The sequence below is a fragment of the Paramisgurnus dabryanus genome, chromosome 24, assembly GCF_030506205.2.
Source record: "Paramisgurnus dabryanus chromosome 24, PD_genome_1.1, whole genome shotgun sequence".
Taxonomy (NCBI): domain Eukaryota; kingdom Metazoa; phylum Chordata; class Actinopteri; order Cypriniformes; family Cobitidae; genus Paramisgurnus; species Paramisgurnus dabryanus.
The window spans coordinates 23606141-23628786 of NC_133360.1; the positions used below are offsets into that span (position 1 = coordinate 23606141).

The window sequence follows — 22646 nt, forward strand, 5'->3', positions numbered from 1 at the left end:
TGGTAAAGCATACATGCAGCAGATCCACAGGTCTAGTCAGGATTCAAGGTGAGCGTGAATAAGATGAAAATCCTTCAAATGAGGGAAAAATACCTAAAAGTCATAAAAAACCATGCATGTGATGCTATTATTATCTATCGTCATACACTGAAAAAAAATTATTCATTGAATTTAATCATTTTTTTTTTAAGGTAAGTGGTTACAATAAATTTAGTTAAGCTACATTTAAACAAAAGTTTTATATTTTATTTTACTTTACTAATCTTTTTTGTTTAAATGTAGCTGAAATAAATTGATTGCAACCACTTACCTTAAAAAAATTGATTAAATTCAATGAATCATTTTTTTCAGTGCAATCAAATCTTTATAATTTACACATTTTAGAGAAATAGAGATGTCATCAAAACTACAAACACAAGCAATTAAAAAAGTGTCTTTATTTATTTATTTATTTGGGTTTTTAAAAGATTAATCGCGATTAATCACAAACAAAATAAAAGTTTATATATATATATATACACACATGCATATATGTATTTAAGAAACATTTATTTACATGTATATATTTAGATTTATTTACATTTGAATATATTTTATATTATATATAAATAAATAAAAAATACATATATAAACTATATACTTAATAATTACACACAAATATATTATGCAAAACAAACTTTTATTTTGAATCGGATTAATCGTGATTAATCGTTTGACCGGCCGAATATATATATATTATACAGTACTGTGCAAAAGTCTTGGGCAACCATCACCAGCTTTGTTGTTTTAGCAAAGTTTTAATTAATGTTCATCTATATTTATTTTCTCTTTTTCAGGACACAAACAGAAAATACAGGATATATATGTACACAAAATTAAAAACAAAATTTCATTTCATGTTGTTTTAAGAGATCTTGCAGCTGCCCTCTATATATATATATATGTAAATATATTTAAAAATATATATATGCGTCCGAAACCGCCTACTTACATACTACAATGCTGGGTTATTTTAACCCAACTGCTGGGTTATTGTACCCCACAGTTGCATAACAACAACCCAACATTGGGTAATTTTTAACCCATCACATGTTCTGTCTAATATTAAGCCATTATGGGTCAAAATAACCCAGCCATTTTTAAAGTGTACTATATACTTGTAGTATGTAAGTAGGCAGTTTCGGACGCAGCCTAAGAATTTCCTTAACCAACTTTAAGGGATGCATCATAAGTTGTCTTTCTGGGGATTTTTAACGATTAATCGCGATTAATCGTTAGCAGAATAAAAGTTTTTGTTTACATCATATATGTGTGTGAACTGTGTATAATAACTTTGTATAAATAAATGTACACACATGCATGTATATGTTTTAGAAATGTTTACATGTGTATATACATTTGTATATTTATGTATAATTTATATTATATATAAATATAAATACTTAATATATACATTTTTTTTCTTAAAATTATACATGAATGTGTTCATATTTATATATATATACATATTTGTTATACACAGTTTACACACATAGTGATGTAAACAAAAACTTTTATTCTGCTAACGATTAATCGCGATTAATTGTTTAGCATCCTATTATTAAAGATGCTCTTACTGTGTGCTGGACATTTTTACTATCATTTATATTTTATAAAACAATTCATACATACAACAAGCACAATTTATATTTGTTTACAAAACTGTTCTTAGCATGTATTATCGTTCGCAACATTACATTTGTCAAGTGTGTGCATACTTTTGACTTAACTGACAAAACTGAACAGAAATGAACTGCTTACAATTTATAATAAAGTTAAACGTCTGAACAACCAGACTTAAAGTCTTTAAGCTAAATAATTTAACATTAAACACATGTGCTTGAAATGTTGATAAATCAATCAGAACAAGCGTTGACATTTTTGCACAATTAACAGTTTCAGATCATACAGTATTTTACAATTGTACATAATATCTATAGCCGCTTTCCATCGCCGTGCCAAACGGTTTTCGTTCTATAACCACTATATTAAGTGCCGAACTGAGCCAGTATTGTTTTATTTATTTTTTTACTGTGGGCTTATAGCGTCCGTAAGAATGGATCAGTCGTTGCTTTGGTAATGCAAGAGTTTACGATGTAAATGCCGTATGCGTTGTTAATAGCGAGTGCATTATGGATTATTATTATTATGGGTGCGTTAACGCTTGAAATTTTGAAGTTCTGCGGCGAGCCACACCAGTGACGTGACACCGATGCATCCACAATTCAGTTCGGCAATGCATGACATCACCCATTCAAAGTAAATAAGAAGCGTTAATGCTGGCGGGCATTTTGGCGGGCATTTTGCTCAAGTACTGTAACCGTTCTTTACTTCTTAAAACAGTTCGACCTGGCGGTGGAAATGTGCTACAAGTTATCTGGCATCGAAGAATACAAATATGCACAATATATTAAAACATGCAGAATATTGTTTACATTGAGGTCGATAAAACTAATCTCCACTTTACCGAACCACATGATGAGAAGGGTTTCAGTGCAGACACATGGTGCCATTTTGTTGGGGAGGTGAACTATGTGAATGGCAGGATGTCAGCTCTGCTTCCATGGGTACATTAAGATTGCATTCATTCGGGACGCTGTGTTTAGGTTTCGCTAAATACTCCTGAAAGAAAATACATTGTTTTAAGTGTAATTACTTTAGGCTACATAAATAACAGTTAAAGTTAATTTTATGCCATCCAAAACTGATTGTAGACATTGAAGGATATGATTGACTTCTTTGTTTATACAGTAAGTAGAAACGGTTCGCAAACTTAAATATACAAAGAACATACAGAGAATATCAACCACATCGATGGCACGTGTAATCTAAAGCTTCAATTCTCAACATTATAAAAATTGATTGAGCTGTACAAAAATGCACAGACGTACGGTACAGAAACGGTTCTGTTTTAGATCGAAAATAGATGGAGACTCATGTCTCTTTATCAAGTCAGAGCTCTGAACCAACAGAACCACAAGATTTACTAAAGGCATTCATTTTGAGAGCTTCCTTGCTGAGATTCAGACCGCGTGGCAGTCACACATGTGCACGGTTCGGTTTCACTCGGCCTGATGCAATCCGTTCAGTTTATTCTTGAGTGATGAGGTCATCAATAGGGGGAGGAGTTTATGGCTTTCGAGTAATCCACGGCATGGGTACTTTGAATGTTCAAAAGGAAAACAAGAAAAACGAGCCAAGAGTTATTTACATGAACCACTGCATTTACACCATGGGCATGTAGTTCCTGTAGCAGCGGTCATGGGTTTAATTCTGAGGGAACACACATACTGATGTGAAGCATAAATGCAATGTAAGTAACTTTGGATAATGTATCTGCCAAATGCATAATTGTGACCCCGTCTGTGAAATACAGGGTAAAGTCTCATGATCTTTTAACTCAATCCACGTCAGCCTTTTTTTTTTTTTTAAAGTTACCCGCCAGCATTTTTTTCACAAAGTTTCACAAAATGCCTTTCAAGAAAATGTTCTTCTAAAAATATATAAACATACAATAAATCAAATGAAAGACCAAATGAAACAAACAAAATGAAAAAAAAAAGAGTTTAATCCTATCTTCATTTGTTCTCTTAATCATGAGCAGGTTTCTTCAAAAATACAAAATTTTGAGCAAAAAGCTGAAATAATTGCATTTTTGTAAAGGAAATTTGCTATAGATAAGATTCCGAATGATGATCAAAACACACATGGATTTTTGCTTCAGTTTTTTATAAATTGGATAAGATCGCCATCTAGTGGATAATAGAATTACAGATTACCGTAAAAACTCTTCAGGGAAGCGTCATTGACAGGGAAATGTTTTCTCTTAATTGTCGAGTTAAATACACAATTTTCTTTTAAAAAATCACGATAATTTACTCACCCCCATGTCATCCAAAATGTTGATGTCTTTCTTTGTTCAGTCGAGAAGAAATTCAGTTTTTTCGGGGAAACATTCCAGGATTTTTCTCAATTTAATAGACTTTACTGGACCCCAATGGAGTTTCAAAGGACTCTAAACGATCCCAAACGAGGCATAAGGGTCTTACTTAGCCAAACGATTGTCATTTTTGGCAAGAAAAATAAAAAAATGTACTTTTAAACCACAACTTCTCGTCTTGCACTAGCCGCATGATGCACCAGCGTGGAAAGGTCACGCGTTACATATATGAAACCCCCATTTGCGGACCATTTTAAACAATAAACTGACACAGACATTAATTAGTATCATTCCACATACAACAACGTCAGAACGGTCCTCTTTCTCCACACTTGTGAACACTGAGGCGGAAGTTTCGCATACCTTTTGACGTGAATACGCAAAACGCAAGGTCACACTGGTGCGTCACAAGACCAGAGGAAGACGAGAAGTATTGTTTTTTTTTGCCGAAAATGACAATCGTTTTGCTAAATAACACCCTTATGCCTCGTTTGGGATCGTTTAGAGTCCTTTGAAACTGCGATTCATTTAAACTGTTGTTGGGGTCCATTAAATTGAGAAAAATCCTGCAATGTTTTCCTCAAAAAAAAAAAAAAAAAAATTTCTTCTCGATTGAACAAAGAAAGACATCAACATTTTGGTTGACGGGGGTGAGTAAATTATCTGGATTTTTTTTAAAGAAAATTATGTATTCCTTTAATGAGATTAGGAGCATTAAAGTTTGATTTCAATTAATGATTTTACATATTGATTTCAATCTTTGACATGACCTTACTCAGTCAATATTAAAGACATCAAGATTACATTTTCACTGAATGTACTTTATGTTTACCTGTAAAAAACAAATGCACCATGAAGTTAAAACAACTTGGGTTTGCAAGTCAATTCAACCTACTATTTTTGACCTGTGATAAGTTGACATAAGATTAAAAACAAATTGAAACATTTTCTAACTTAACTAATTTGTTAAGTTAAAGTAACATAAAAATGTGTGTTGATTTGACAAAAATGCTGCATTTTTTACAGTGTACAGTTGAACTTACTAACTTCAGATCTTTACATTTCAACATTAATTAAATTACTTTACACAGTCAACTAATATTTTTACCAAAATGTTTGGGGCAACCAGGTAATTTACTCTTTTAAGTTAAACCAACAAATTGTTTTATGAAGCTAAAGTAATTTTTGAGTTAAAGCAACACTATGTAGTTTCCATGTAAAAATGACTTACAGCTCCCCCATGTGGTTGAAAAGCGCAACAGTGCCTGGTATCAGACACTCTTCTGCAGGGAGGGGCGGGGCGGGGCTGTGTGCTCTACCCTCCACCGCCACTTTCAGAGTGTGCTTGTAGCAGCTAGGAGGCTGCTCAGGTTGCAGCAACAGTACAATTTGTCCAGTTACAAGTTGTTCTATCACTGAAATAATTTTAGAGACATTATTTAAAGGTAAAAAAACTACATAGTGTTGCTTTAATTGTCCACTACATAAAAAACAATTTGTTGGTTTAAAGGCGGGGTGCATTTTCTCTGTAAGCCAATGTTGATATTTGAAATCACCTAAACAAACATGACCTTACCCCTAACAGAATCTGGACCTTCTTTTGATAGACCCACCCCACACATACACAACCCAGGCAACGATATTGGTTAGTAGACACGCCCCTTACTGCTGATTGGCTACAAGTGTGTTTTGGTACTTGCCCCGACTCCCTTTTTCCAAAGTTTTTTCTTTTTCAAAAATCATGCACCTCGCCTTTAACTTAAAAGAGTAAGTGACCTGGTTGCCGAACAATTTTGAGTTCATTCAACTTAAAAATAAAAGTTGACTCAAAAAGTTTACTAATAAGTGTCAACACATGAAGAGTCACAAACGTAAAGATCTGAAGTCAGTTACAATGCTTAACTACTGCACAGATATTTACCAAATTACCTTGGGTTTAACACAACAGAAGCAGACCTTGGTGGATTGACCAAATGTAAGAGCGAGTCAAAACCTCTTCTAGTGTCCCAAACAGGTCAGACCTCAGAGGGCTTAATTGGTAATAAATACAGTAATAACAATATTTACGACTAATTGAGATCTAATCCACATCCATGCTTATATTATCCTACCAAATTGAAATCAATGTCTATCAATAGATAAATGTAACCGTACCACATGCAAGAAACTTTCAGCTCATCTTAAAATGCCGCTCCAAGCCCTTGACCCAACTTTTAAACGACTGAACTGTAATAATTAATAAGCGCATAATAAAACAGGACCGCTTAGATTATTATACAAAACCTCACCTCATATGCAAAACAAATGCGGTGCGTTTGAAACAGAACGCAGCGAAGGTCACCGTCCTTTCATTTAAATGCGCGTATTATATGTAATTTTATATATAAAAGAAGCACAAAACGCTAATGCCTATTTCCTATCCTTATTAGTCATGAGGAAATAAAGGCAAAATGGGACGAAAACTCTTTAAGCACCTGAACCACGCTCTCAGCATTCCATTAATTACCCAGACAATGGCAACAACTTCACAGGCAGATTTTTCAATTTCACAGAGAAAAGAAGCAGACAGGCAGAGAGATAGACGGGAAACCGCGGTAGAGAGAGATAGATGGAGAGGGGGAGAGAGAGAGAGAAGCGCGGCGTACTCAGGCTCTTCATGCTGTATACCAGCACTTAAATCCGACGGACCTCCCATAAAAAAAGACTCAAGGTTACGTCCGATTGAAAATCTTCACAAACAACCACTTCAGAAATCCATTTAGAGCCAGTGCTAGAACATCTAATTCAAACATGTTGTCCTGTTAAAACGGTCGCGCTTGTTCCTCTCAAACTCTCTTTCGTTTGCCTGGCCTCTTTGTAAAAGCGATTAAATTTCCACATTCTCCAGCACAAAGACATCATTACACAGGATCAGAAATGCAGTCCAAACAGAAGGTCAGGCATGAAAAATGACCTCTTATTGTCAAAAACGATAGGCCGCTTTGCCAAGAGTAATTGGTAACAATACCTTTGCTCACAGCCAATGGAACGCAGATACCGCGGTCTATGAGCATGAGCGTTTTACACAGTACAAGAATCTTCATGATACTACAGATGTAGCTCATATCACAAGAGTTTATTTTAGTTTAATAGATACAATTTTAAAACTCAAAATCGTCATTATCTACCCATCATTGCATCCAATTTTTTTTTTTGTGAAAAGTTCTTAACCTGCTTATGATCAAACAATAAAAGCAAGAGGCTGCCAAGGGGCATTTTTTAAAACTATTTTACAAAGTGGCTAATACGTTTTCGAATAAAGTGAGTCTTACAAAAATTTAAGATTATTAAAAACCCTTACATCAAACATCCCTGGCACAGATCATACGAATGCGGGGCAACAACTAATGTGGGGTTAGTTGTAACACGAACTGTTTACATTGTTGCACAAGGTTGAGCGTTTTGTTTTTTCATGATGCCAAAACACGATCTCCCGCAAATTATTGTAAATGTATAATGTTTTCCCAGCGAGTTAATGATGAACGAGTGTTTTGGTGGTATGTAAGTACATTTTTTCATCATATGTTTTTTTGGGGGGTTCTACGTTGGGTGTGTAAGATACCAAATCCAATGTTATGTCACATTAATCAGTGTCTTGTTGACTAAAACATAGCATAATTTTGAAATATGTCTGCAGCTCCTTTTGGTGGGCTTGAAATTTTTTTTTTTTTTTGAAAAACTCTGTATTACAACTAACCCCTCAGCACTTACGATATGAAAACAGCTAACGTTACGTTACAATATCATAGAAGAACCATTTTTGGATGTATGGTTCTTTAACATTTACATATTATAGGGGACATATCACAAAAATCTGACTTTTTTCATGTCTAAGTGCTATAATTGGGTCCCCAGTGCTTCTATCAACCTAGTAAAGTGAAAAAGATCAACCCAGTATCTTAGTTTTGGTAAACCATTCTCTGCAAGCATTTGAAAAAAATAGGTAATTGAAATTTGTCTCCCCTTGTGATGTCATAAAGGGATAATACCGCCATATTTTTGTTTACACCAACAAAGTGTCAATTTTAACATTATTTATATGGTATTTTGAGCTAGAACTTCACATATGTACTGTAAATGTTCTGTAAAGAGAAAAGGTTCATAAGTTAAAAAAATGTTTTCAAGAACTTTTGTCTGAATGGTTCTTCAAGGAACCAAGAATGTATGAACCATCAAAGTCCCTTTATTTTTAAAGGGATAGTTCACAAAATAATGAAAATAATGTCATTCATGACTCACCTTCATGTCGTTCCAAACTCGTAAGACCTCCGTTCATCTTCAGAACACAGTTTAAGATGTTTTATATTAAGTCCAAGAGCTTTCTGACCCTCAATTGAAAATCTACGTAAGGTATATTGTCCATGTCCAGAAAGGTAATAAAAACATCATCAAAGTAGTCCATGTGACATCAGTGGGTCAGTTAGAATGTGTTGAAGCATCGGAAAAAAAATTTGGTCCAAAAATAACAAAAATTACAACTTTATTCAGCATTGTCTTCTCTTCTCCATCTGTTGTGAAGCGCATGCGTGAGACTAAAGTCACGTGACTGCAGTGACGCAGCTGACGTGTTATCTGGTGCGCCCCAATTTTTTTTTTTTGTGCGCCCCAGCTTCGTTTACAGTCTGAGGGAGACGCACGCTGAAAGTAAAAAAAAATTAGAAACCATGTCGTAGGATAACACGTCATCCGCGTCACTTTAGTCGCGCACATGCACTTCACAACAGACGCGGAAGAGAAGACAATGCTGAATAAAGTTTTAGACCAAATAGTATTTTCGATGGTTCAACACATTCTAACTGACCCTCTGATGTCACATGGACTACTTTGATGATGTTTTTATGACCTTTCTGGACATGGACAGTATACCGTACATAGATTTTCAATGAAGGGTCAACAAGCTCTCTGACTAAATATAAAACATCTTAAACTGTGTTTCGAAGATGAACGGAGGTCTTACGAGTTGGGAACGACATGAGGGTGAGTCATTAATGACATTATTTTCAAACAAATTTTTGGGTGAACTATCCCTTTAAGAATCCATGATAGAAAGTGTCATACATAACATGAGGTCTTCCTTTCTTTAACATCCTGACATCTCTCCTTGCATGCTGATATTTAAAATCAGAAAGTGTTATTATAGAAATATAGAAATGTTATTTCTTAATTATAGCATCATACATACAGTTTATCATTTTCATCACTGCTTAAATGTTTGAGACAAGGACTTCACAACAAATACTTATGCAACTAAAGAGAGTCTTTTACATTTAAATGCACTAGATACACCACCTTGAAAAGATTATTGCAGTATTATAATTACAAATCCTCAAAGCAATGATAATTTTATAATCAGTACAGTTAAGCGCCACTGGCTGGCAGAGCCAGAATCCAAGTGTGCCAACTTCTAAATGAGGCATTGGTGATGAAATTTGAGTCTCTTAAATTATTAAACAATGCATATCTTGATCCTATAATACATCTAACCATTATTTAAATTTTTTTTTTTTAAATGTGCTCTGCTTTAAACATGCTTCTGTAGCTCAGTTCATAGAGTGGGTTTAATACCCAGTGAACATGCATACTAATCAAATATGTACATTAAATGCACTTGCTATTAAAGTGTCTGCAAAATGCATAAATGTAAAAACATTTAAGATAATAACAGAGTCTGTGTTTTATGTGGATACCCAAGCTGGCAAACACACAGACACACAAGCACAGAATCTCACACACTCAAATATATTCTGTTTCAAAGGTCTTCCTGGATTTACCGCCTTTTATTATAAGGGGTGTGTGTACCCAAGGTCAGTTCCTGATTGTGTCTCCACCAATGAGGTTCCAGATTCAATGGTTAAGTGTTTCTTTGTGCTTTGACAATAGACAGTGTCAGAATTTTCAATGCATCTGCTTGGAAATGTCACCCAAGGTTGTCTGTGCCAGTGACAGGAGTTAGGGAGACAGACATCAGCAGACAAACGTGAATACGAGAGCACGTAAAATATTATTTCTGACACAGCTACTATATAATATACAAAACGGTGTGTGTGCAGATGCAAAATTATAATTGAAATAAAAAAAAAACATACATATGTGTAAGTTTTTGTTTTAAACAAACAAATGACTTAAATACCTTTCATAATAATATTTTTTTATTTTACTTATAATAAGACTTTTTATTTGATATTTAAAATGCATATTTTTGTGAGGTTAAATCTAAACATTTATATAATGCAGATTATATTCAAATTGAAAAAAGTCATGTTTATTATTATTTTGTTTGAAAACATTAAGCTCATAAAACTCATACTTTTGTTTAAAGGAGATTTATTTTCTCTCGACAGGCTTTTTCGTCATTGACCCATGCAGAACAACACAAGCAGTGTAAAAATCATTAATAACAGCTTCTGCATACACATATCTTTGCCTAGCCAAACATGTACATGACCTTACAATCACACCCACTGGAAACGCTGAACTCTACAGGACCCCCGCGTGTTGTACAGCTCGAGTCTGAATGGGTTTCGCTCTCCAGTGAGGCGTTTCAACCTTGAATTGTGACCCACTGATGGAGCGCTCAGGAAACAGCAGAGATTGGGGAGGTTTACATCATGAAAGAACCAAATCAAACACAATAAGCCAAATGCCTTTATACACACATCTACATCCCGGCACTGGAAATCATCCACCGTGCCAGCAGGTCAGTCCATTGCCAAAAATGTTTAAAGGTGTTAAAGAATGCATTGAATAATATCTTAAATTGTTTTCTGATATCTACATAGAAGGTTTGTGGCTTTATTAAGTGCAAAAATTATCCAAAGACGTGTTTACATGTCCATTTAAAACCCCTTAGAATGAAATGGTCCGTTATTACTTTATTTGAAAGGGTCATAAATAATAATGTTGATCTCCGCTCTGTTTGGCTCTGATGCTTTGTTTGTCAGAGAAGGTCTTTTGAATAAATGTGTGTGTGTGTGTGTGTGTGTGTGTGTGTGTGTGTGTGTGTGTGTGTGTGTGTGTGTGTGTGTGTGTTAACAGATCTTATGTTTAAGCCTTTAGCACACGAAGATACGGAAATAGGTTATATGTTGAATGGCAAGTGACCAAACTGGAAAACTAGGTTGATCGCTTCCGGATGCCGGTATGTGCAATCGTAGTTTGTTATTGTTATTCGTAGTATTATTATTTGTGTTACGCTCTTTTTTAAACTAATATCGTATGTAAGAAGAAAATGCCTTTGTCAAAAGCTATAATGTTAAAAAAAAGTTAGTACATTAAGATGTTAACGAGCATATCCACTGGACAGTGGTTATTCTCGTCTTCTCGCGGAAGTAAGTTGCGCAAATACCCTATTGAGGAATAATCAATTGTTTGCAGATTGTTAATGGACATTTCTAAGTGGAAAGTTTGTGTTTTATTCAGTATGGACCTGCAAAACGTAAATGTAAAATAAATAGTAGAACTTCAACCTAAACTCTAGCATTAACTAGCTTATAACGCTAACTGAACAGTCACAACTTTGTTTTTAGCATTGTAACAACATTGTGATTAATTTAATGTTGGGTCGTACATCTCGACATCACAGTCGGTGTCATGTTGAAGGGGATCGCACACCGGCCGCGCCGTTCTAAAAAAATCGAACACATTGTTTTCTATGAGTATACGCACACCGGCGCCGCCTGGTGGCGCCTGTCCGCGCCGCCCAGCTGTGACTCAGGAAGTTGTTCAAATCCCTGTCGCGCCACACAGCTCCACTCACATAGTTTAACATTAAATAACATCATATTTGTCCCAAATCTTTAAATATTAACATTGGCTGCGAACGTATATTTTGCATTTTGAAGTAGACGCTATCTGACGAAGCTCGCGCTATTTAATGTGCACTTCCGGTTTACAATACCTCCGAGTTCTGCTAGGCGCGACGCGATGCGGCGCTGCGCTGAGCTGCGCGGCCGGTGTGCGATCCCCTTTAGATTGGCCAGTTTTTCATCCAGACTAATCTCATGAAAGTCGTGTTATAGTCACGAAAAAATTTATTAATGTATTTGTGTCCATGGCACGAAATTCAGCTTTTTTTCGTGCCATGAGCACAAATGTCTTTTTCGTGTCACTCGCACAAATATTTATAGGTTTTCGTGTTCGTGGCATGACTTTCTTTTTCGTGGCATTTTATGTATTGTTTTCTCATTGTTCTTTTCCTATTTTCTTACCATTGTCACTTGGGGATGGGGTTAGAATCACTTTCTGTTAATTTTTAGACATTCAAACCCAAACCCCAACTCCAGAATAGTTTTAAAAGCAGAAGAAAAACATGTAGAAACCAATTTAAAAGTACATCTTAACCCAAACCCCAAATCTTACCCCAACCCCAAGTGACAATGATTTAAAAATAGGGAGAAAAAATACATAAAATGAAACACAAAAAAGAAAGTCATGCCACGTTCACGATTTTTTTTTATAGAAATTAGTGCTCAGTGACAAGAAAAAGACATTCATGCTCAAGGCATAAAAAAATCTATGGACACGAATAAATTAATAAAAAATTTTGTGAGATCATGTCGATTCCAGCTGTCTTTTGCATGCACAAGGTTTATGAGGAAACAATCGCATATGAGGTTCACAATAGAGGGTATCCACGTGACGTCACCTTCGGCAAAAGTGACTAAGGTCGCGCTGGCTCATCACACAGCCGGAGGAAGAAGAGAAGTTGTGGTTTAAAAGTGCATATTTTTTATCTTTCTTGCCAAAAATGACAATCGTTTCGCTAGATAAGACCCTTATGCCTCGTTTAGGATCATTTAGAGTTCTCTGAAACTGCAATTTTAAACTGCATTAAAACTGTTAAGTATTGGGGTCCATTAAAGTCCATTAAAATGAGAAAAATCCTGGAATGTTTTCATCAAAAAACATAATTTCTTCTCGACTGAACAAAGAACAACATTTTGGATGACATGGTGGTGAGTAAATTATCTGAATTTTTTTTAAGAAAACTGAATAATCCTTTAAATAATTTCAAGATTTCTACATTGTAAAAAAAGTAAGGACTTGCTATAAATTATGCAAATAAAGTTGAATTAGTTATAACTATACACTGTCTGAAAAAAAGACAAAAGTGGTCACTGGGGTGGTACCCTTAAAAAAGTACCTAAATGGTGCATATCGGTAACTCAAAGATACATACTGGATTTGTACCTACAGCAAATGGTACCCATTAGGATCTTTTTTAAAGGGTACTGTCCCAATGACACCTTTTTTACTTTACTGTGTGATACTGTGTATCATGTGTTAACTTTTCTTCCTCCTAAAAATTCTGAAAAATTATAGATCTTAGTAAAGCTAAGCAACTGAGCAACACATTTCTCTCCTGGGTGAGAATACAACAGATGCATGGCCGATCAAAAGCAAGACATCAGTCTCTGTCCTTATCTCTCATTGTTGTTGAAGAAAAAGCACGTCAAAATCTCTTGTTCTGATAAACATCTGTTCCAGATAGTTGATGTCAAATCAGAGGTTATTTAGTCTGCCAGTCGATCCTTCGAGACCGTTCAGTCCCTTTACAACATCAGCAGCTACTTGATATCAGACGGTCTGCATACAGCAAATGAACATGACACACTCTAAAAGAGGGCCACATCAGAGGACTCGAGCCCTGGACCATCAAAGAGAGCGTGGACGGAGCTCCGGGGGGAACACTGGTGTGCATCGGTTTCAGTATGCATCAGAGAAGAGGGCTGGTTTTTGTCACCTGCCGAGAGAGAACCAGGCAAAGCCCGTCAAGCTGTTATTGACCTGTGGCAAGATCGCCCAGTGTTCTCGTATGTGAATGCGTGTGTGTGTTCGAAAGCGGAGAGATCGTATCTGCTCAACATCAGACGGCTGAAAGAATTCTGATTGACACCGCGCGAGTTGTGATGTGTGTATGCTAACCGACTGTAGATGATGTGCAGATGTTTTAAACCGTGTGTGAAATACCTCTCCTGAAAAGTGTTTACTTAATTCTTTGGTTGTTTTTATATTTTGCTATTTTATTGAAAGCAAAATTGGAGAGATGACAGAAAAGGATGAGGGGGAGGTATTGGGGCCGAATTGAACGCTGAATTTAGGTTGAACAAAAAAATGGTCTGAAGCCACAGGCAGGCCTTTAAGATGCTTGCTGAAGTTTTCCCATGCTGCTGATCTTTGCTATAACTGTTCAAGATGGAAACTGAGGCAGAGGTCACTTACACATGCGAGAGACGCTGAAACCTTATCAATATTCATCTAGACAAGGAGAGACGCCTCCTACTGAGGAACTGCTACGGTATATCAAATATTGAAGGCACATTAGAAAGAGACCGAATGCATTCAGTGACCACCCGGAGGAAAATGTTATCTCTCAGATGTTGCTCTGTCATACAAGTAGTTCAGTGGTGGCCGGTGACTTCTCTTTCAAGGGGCGCAAATTCAAAATATGTGTCATGTGTGTTGCTCATGTTTTCAAAATATGTGTTTGTTGCGTCATGTGAGCCTTGTCAAAATAAGTGCCTGCTGCACACACGTCGAAACCGTTTATGATAAAATAGATGCTCGCGTTCACAAAATACTTGCAAACGCGAGCGTCTTTTTTATCATATTTGCAACAGGCACTTATTTTGACATGACACCTGATGCACATAGGTTCACTTGACGTGCAGAACACATATTTTGAAATGACGAATCACACACATGATGGGCTACATACATGTTGTGTTGAGCTTACTCTCTTATACTCTCATTCTGGTGTAATAATCAAGAACTTTGCTGATGTAACATGGCTGCAGCAGGCGTAGTTATATTAGCGCACTGCCGAAAATAGTCCCTTGGTTACTTACAAAAGCAGGGGACTATTTTCGGGCAGTGCGTAATATCATTGCGCCTGCTGCAGCCATGGTACGGCAGCAAAGTCCTTGATTATTACGGCAAAATGAGAGTATAGTTCCTAGCAATATCTGCATAGAAAAGCGCAACTTTTAATTTTTCGTCAGTCTTAGTACACAATGTAACTACAGAAGAGTCAAGTTTTAAATAGGAAAAATATCGAAACTTTTTGGTTATTTTTGAGCGAGATGCTAATGGTCTAATCAGATTCAATGGATTGTGCTAAGCTATGCTAAAAGCATACCCGGAGCTTACCGCCTGACTGGAGATCGGCTAAATGGATTCCAAAACGGTAGAAATGAAATGTTTAACTCTTGGGAAGCTGGAAAATTATATTTTCAAAAAAAGTGGAGTGTCCCTTTAAGTTTCAGATGTTTGTCGAAAATTGCCTTGGAGATATAAAAGGAGAGTTCTTATTAGTTTTGGTAGCAGATTGAAAATCTAAACTCCCTTTTTTTTAAATTGTTGAGATCTCTTGAAACTCTAATGAAGACATTTGTAAGATTTTTTGTGCCTTTTCTCCTGAGAAATATCTGAGATGTAAGAGACCTCAGCCTAAGTTTACATTAGCTTTGCATTAAATTTCTTTGATGTCTAAAAAAAAATACTAAGATAATAAAAAGATCTGTGATGTTTATGTCTTACTAATCCTTGAGTTAGTGCCAGTAAAGTGTTATTTAAGTAATTTTATTTATTAATGAACAACAAATGATCATTTTGTTTAGCTTGATTTTTTAAGCAAAAATGTATGGAAGGATTAGCCCATAAATATATAATTATTTTAATAAATACTATCATGTCTAAACTGAAGTTAGCTCAGTTAAAAGTAATAATCCAAGTCAGGGGACAGAGAGAAATTCAAGATGTACATTTACAAAATTCAATATGTAATATTTAGTGCTGAGCAAAGATTAATCGCAATTAATCGCATACAACATAAAAGTTTTTTGCATAATATATGAGTGTGTGTAATTATTATGAATATATGAATACACACACATTCATGTATTTAAGAAACATTTACATTTGATATATATATATATATATAAGATATAATTTAAAAAAATAATATATAAATAAAAAAATCTAAAATAAATATATGTATGTGTGTGTAGTTAAAAATACATGATAATTACACACAGTACACACACCACTTAATATTATGCAAAAAATCACTTTTTTGCATAATTTTTTATGCAAGTAATCGCGATTCATCTTTGCCCAGCACTAGTGGCACAATAAAAGTGATGAATTCAAAGTCTTTTCCTAGACCACAATATACTATTACATTATTTGTCACATAAGATTAGAGATAAATATAACAACACCACAAAAAATAATACATCTAAAAAAACTTGATTGCAGTAGTGACTAAACTAACTTACTAGGCTTACTAGGTTCTGGAAAAGGATCATTTACAATTAAATATGCGCATAAATTTAGTTTGGTGTCTCTTGGTGTAAACTGCTACAATCACTTTTTAAGAGCTAAAAGACAAGTAAACACTGATTGTAAGATCACACCTTGGACAGATTAAGCCCTAGTGTGCGGGACAGGATTAACAAAATAACATTTTTTATGTACATATCAAACCTCCAAATTTGAGTATCTGTTTTAAAGGGACCAAAGTGTGAAAATATAAAGATTCATTCATTTAGCGGATAAAAATAAAGAACAATATATTTTAAACGAGAGACATGTTTATTCATTTTTTTGGCCAGCGCTGGACACACATGGGGAGATCACAAAGCGAATGGCGTCTTTGATATACACGTCAGATTAAAATTTGGCATTCATGAATAATGAATGCGTGTTGTGGGGGAGCATCTTCAATGAGTCAGGAGAGCGCAGTGGTACCCGCTCATGTAGAGGTCTGGCACACAACTCTAATGACTTCACCCAGAGACCACCGTCAGTCCCTGTGAGTCATTTCATACAGCTAACCAACAGCACCGCTCAATGGGAGTATGAGCTGTTTAATTAAGCATAAGCCTAATCTGCATCTATTGAACCACACTCCTATACAGTATAGGAGCTTTAAGATGGATTTTAAATATGCAATCATCAGGGTTCCCACACCTTAGTTAACTTCAAATTCAAGGACATTTAAAGGTCCAATACCCTCAAATTCAAGGACTAAATGTGGGGACACATTTCAAGTGAGAGCAAGGTTACATTGTGTTACCTTTTAAGATACATTGTTACAGTTCCCTTTCAGGGGAACTCGCGCTGCGTCACTGCGGTGACACTTTGGGGACGCCTCCAGGGGTAAGTGCGTCTGAATGTGTATATCAAATTCAACCAATGGTGAGGCTTAACAACAAAGACAGGGTGACGCAGGAGCCAGGAAGTATATCACTACCTGAAATATATTACCAAAGATGGCGCTACAGGGACGCAGGAAGTATGGCAAGGGAGAAGCAGCGTCTCGTTCCCTTCTCAGGGAACAACAGTTACATACGTAACCAGAAACGTTTCCATGGGTTAAACACAACTATGCAAAAAAGCATTTTGGTATTCGCATACGGAACACATATAAGCATTTAAAGCGAACAGTTTAGCACGTTGACGTAAAAAGATTTTTTATGATATTATCTTACACTTCACAGGGAATAATTTGTACTTTTTTTCCAGAAAAGTTCTTGCATAAAATAGATTCAAGCACTTTCAATGACCTGTATCTATGTATATTTTAAAAAACTTCCCAGGGCCTTGAATTCCCCCCCCCCAGATTCACAAACTTTCAAGGATTTCAAGGACCTGTGGGAACCCTGAATCATGTTTTTTTGTCTGTAATTTTTGCCTCTCTATCGCCATCTCTGTTTAAAACATAAAATTGCAGGTTACTTTACATAGCTTGATGTCAAACTGACATTTCCCGTGAAATTATACCTGACAGCTCAAATTATAAATGATTATTATTAGCTTATTTTTGTAAAACAGGGTAAGGTAAGGAAATCGTTTTCAACATTATTTTTAATGTACTTGATCAATAAATGAGTTTTGTTATTTTTTATCCAAGAAAGTTGCGATTAGCAGAAAAATGACAGTACTGGCTGTAGGTCTTGTTTACTTTTAACTTCCTAAGACATACGTGGACATCACATTAATCTCAAATGTCAGTGCTTTCACATTTAATTCATGCCTATTTTCTTTCAAATATCTTAAACATTTATTTGAATTCAGAAAATGGTAAAATAAGTCATTTCTATACATGAAATAAATGTAAATGTTATGTAATTAATACATTACTGTTCTGTCCAGCACATCTAATGTCATTATCTCTTGCTATTAACCGCTGACCTGCATTTCAGTGTAAACAGGAAAATACTCTCAGCATGAACGGAAGCATTCGTTTTTTTCCGTGTCTTTGTCCAAGATTTGTGTTGCCAAGAACGCACAGTGCTAACAGATCGATTTCACAAATAGACAAATCTGATAATTGAGAAACGTATGAGCTGTTGACTTCGCCTGCCAAGCTTTAAATGAAGTCCTTTTGCATTTATCGTAAGAGTTGAAAAAAATCTACCTTTTCATTATTTTTGACCTTGAATGAACTCCATCTGGTGTGGGTGACTGGCAGTGCCAGGATTAAAATACGACTGAATCCTGGGAATTCCAGGAAAAGGATGAAACATTCAGAGATTTGACTTGGAATGTTAAGAATAAAGACGAACATTGATGAAGAAGCTTATGTTTAAAAAAAACATTAATTTCACATACGTTTTCAATGAAATAAAATATGATTATACAAATGATTATACAATAAACTAATTTAGGGGAAAGCAGGGGCGAAAGTACCATTTTCCAGAAAATTTTTATTTTAAAAGATAATGTTTTAGACAGAGATATATTTTTGCTGTGGTCTATCAATACCAGGTGACATTTTGATCAAATGTAAAACGACTTCAGTATAATTTCACCGCAGGTGGGTCAAAAGTAACACAACATAACAAGATAGATTTTTGTTTTACACTTGTTTTTAGTTAATATACATGACTATGACCTTGTTTATATGTAACTCCAAACATATTTTGTCATTTATCTTTGCAAAAAATTATGAAATTAAATTTCCATTTAAAATTTCAGTTTTATTTAATGTTTCAAAAGTAACCCAACAGTACAAACTTGAATTGTTGAGAAAAAAAACATTTTTAAAACAGTATAAACAATTAAATTAAATCAAATTAGAATAATATAAATGTTCAACATAATTCTCAGTATTAGCAGCGGGACAAAATTAACATAAGTGTTACTTTCGTCCCGAGAGGAACTTCTGACATTTAAACCCAATTTACTTTTATTTTGAAAAACTCTGATAAGGCTTCAGGATGTGTTAGAGCACTAAATAACCTGTTTGATCAGTAACACATGAAACGAGAAACACAGTGCGTTATAAGAAAAAAATGACCGATTTTGGAATTTACTTATCATACATGTAGTTGAAAATAGCTTTCTGGACCTACACGCGCAAAGCGTTGAGGAAATAACGCAATATTTGTCAGCTTTGTAAAGGGTTGCGTGCTAAAGATGCTGTTATAGTTTGTAATGCAAATGTATCAGGGCTCGGAAAAAAAGTTACTTTCGTCCTGTGTTACTTTCGCCCCAGTTCTCCCCTAATACTTTAATCCGGTTGTTTAGTCTGACGTCATGCGCCGCTTCCGGGTCCAACCGCTTACAGATGTCATAGAGGTTGCCCGCACAGGGTCTGAGGTGCCCGCCAGAGCACATTCTAATAAAAGCCACAATTTTAATATTTGTTAATTACATATTTTTATATTAGCTTGGCTTCTAAATTAATAATTAATAATAATATTTTAATAAAATTAAATATACCAAATAAGTATTGAGTAGCCCTCCAGATTATTTTATCCATTGTGGTAGCCCTTGCTCACAAAAAGGTTGGAGACCCCTGGTCTAGACATTGCTAGGTGGATAATTCGTATGACCACATCCGTATATTTTTGTATAATTTGCCTTTGCCCCTGTGACGTTGGGGTTAGGGTGGGGTTTCATTATTGTTTTTTAATGATAAACGTACTATTATTTTCTTACGAATTCATACGAATTAGGTTGGTGTAGAATGAGTCAAAACAACTTTGATCGATTTACAGCATTGTGAAGTTATTTAAGGGGTCTTTTATTACTTTCTATTAAGTTTAGCGTAGCAATTTTTGCTTTCTCTGGGTGGGTGGACTGAGGTCAATACAGGGCCTGTAGGAAGTGATTTCATCAGTGAAAAGATGTCAACTTGTTTTCCTTTTATCTTTTCCTGTTGTGTTCTGATAGGAACTTCCTCTCCAATGGGGGGTGGAAGTAAGTGTCACTCTCCAATCCACCCACATCACAAAGGGAAATGTCCATCACACCCGACCGGCCCGACGATCCGTTTCTGCACCAGGGTGAGGAGGTGGGACCAGATGAGATGAGCAGACCACAGATTCCCATGAGTGATGAATAATTAAAACCCTGTCTCCGTACCGACGACACCAGGATGACCATTTCAATTTGTCTTTTTTATCTTCATTACCATTCACAAAATCTTGCAGAGGCATTCTGGACACTGTCACTAAAGAAACCCCATTGAATTTATCGCATAAAAATGCTTAAATGTAATGGTTTTCTTTCTCCCATTTATGGAGTTATTTTGGACAACATCTCATTTTGCGTTTCTTAGAAGAAGAAAAAATCATGTTGTGTGACCCATGCCTTTGAAAGACAAAGTTTAACATGGAAAAAGTCCTCACATCTGTACAGAAGCCTCCCTTAATGGGCTTTCATGATCTAAGCCGCCGATGTTTGCGGTCTTTCTTCTTCCTGTAGAGTTAGTCACAAAAGCTCAGGTGGCCGTACCATAGTGACATAACAGCTCTTTGCCTCTCTTCCTCTCTTTGCTGATAGATTAGTTGGAGCAAGTGTCCTGCTGGCGATGCCCCCCAATCCACAGGAAAGCTCATCGGCTGCGGTGTCTAATGAGGATGTGAGCTGTGGCGATGGCATATTAACGTTCAGGTCCCAGATGGACGGCGAGAATAAAAGACAACATGGCGATGATTCAATACGAATTGTTTTGGGTGAAACAATGGTTTCTGAGACTGGCCGTTCAAAGAGTGTGGGAGAGGTGAGCGAATCTGCACTCTGAGGTTTGAAATATTCGTCATTGTTTTTCTACTAACCGCATTTTTATTTTGGTGTATTGTCAGTGGGATTTTAAGTTCAGGACGTTCAAAGTGTCTTTGTACTGAATTTGTTCCTATGTCAACGAACAATAAGAACAAACAAAACAATAAAAAATTCACTTAAATATCTAAGTGAAAAGTCTTCATGCTAGATAGTAAACATTTTTGGGGGGCGGACATTTGAAGAGTTTGGTTCCAAAACGCAATAAATCCATTTTGACTAATATGGGTAAAAAAGTGTTTTCTATACCAAGAAAGTGACAAGATGAAAACCACTATTTTTCATATAGGATCTTAAGGTTATAATAACATTAAAAATACAAATCCATAATTTGATATTCAAAGATTTATTATAAAAACTGATAATTTTTACAGCAATATTAAATAAATATTAAATAAAGTTTTTTTTCATAATGCTATAAATCTATTGAATCAATATATAATTGTGCATTCATCTTTGCCATGTTATATTCATTTAGTTGACTAGTGGTATACACGAAAAAAAAACATTAATGGCATTAATCAAAACACTTTGTCATATTAAGAACACTGTCATTGCTGCGGACATCTTTGGGACGTCGTCACTGAACTTTATTGACAGCGATCAGCTGTAAAATGTTTTGGTCCTGCTCGATTTTCGTTGGCTTTGAGTAAAATAATGGAAAGTTTTTCATAAGATTCCCTGGGGTCAATGTGTTAGGATGACAGAAGCCTAAAGCTGTCGTGTCAGAACAAGCAACAGCTGACATTTTTCCGTCTCCTGATTTATTATATTTTGATGGCTTACGTTTCTTACGTTTATCAACGCCATCAAAAGTATTATTTTGTTTTTGTTTGTTTGTTGATCACGAAGTACAAATTAGATGAGGAAAACTAGGATTCCATGTGTATTCAAAGCGCCGCCATTACTGTTTACAATGGGTGGAATTGTGCGCTGTGATTGGCCGGATATCAGATTTTGCATAAAATGGAGAATTTACTTTTTGAAACTGACCAGATACAATACTGATTTTTTTTAAATAGTGTTTATCACGTTTTTGAACCAAACTCTTCATTTGCACTTTAAGGACATTTAAAGGTACACTGTGTAACTTTTAGGAGGATCTCTTGACAGAAATGCAATATAATTTACTTATGCCATGGGACTGTTGAATGCTATATTCTTATTTGTTGAGCAATGTCTGACCTGTCAAATGTCTTTAAATAACCACCACAACAATGTCTTAATGTCTGTGGTGACCGTGGTATAATTGAAATAATTGACTCTTGTCCTTTAAATTATTTGAAAATAATACACACCATTGTGCCTTACATAATGCCTACATACGCCATAGGTTCCCTTACATGGATGCCGCCATTTCATTTTTCTACAATAGCCCTAAAACGACAAACAGAGCACAATTTATCACTATGTTGTCTCAGACGACAACTTGTTTGTCCTGTGGCGTCTACCGTAGCTTCTCGAGCGGTGGACTGAGCATTTTGTTGCGATTCGCATTCTCATCATTAGATGCCGCTAAAATCTACACAAAGCACCTTTAATTTCGCCTGTAAAT

The 22646-nt window shown here is 35.6% G+C and overlaps 1 protein-coding gene across 3 annotated transcripts in view; it reads right to left on the reverse strand.

Annotated features, from left to right (window-relative positions):
- Window positions 1-22646, reverse strand: part of LOC135740952 (adhesion G protein-coupled receptor D2) — a 119946-nt gene continuing 97300 nt past the window's right edge. The window contains exons 25-26 of one of the 3 annotated variants that reach the window (XM_065259538.1): window positions 2507-2661; window positions 6-93 (exon numbers count right to left, since the gene is read on the reverse strand). In XM_065259538.1, coding sequence (XP_065115610.1) covers window positions 2530-2661 — 132 coding nt within the window. In that variant the 3' untranslated portion in view covers window positions 6-93; window positions 2507-2529. Of the gene's footprint in view, window positions 94-1618; window positions 2662-22646 lie in introns of those variants that run through there. The other 2 variants (XM_065259539.2, XM_065259537.1) reach the window with 2 other exon arrangements.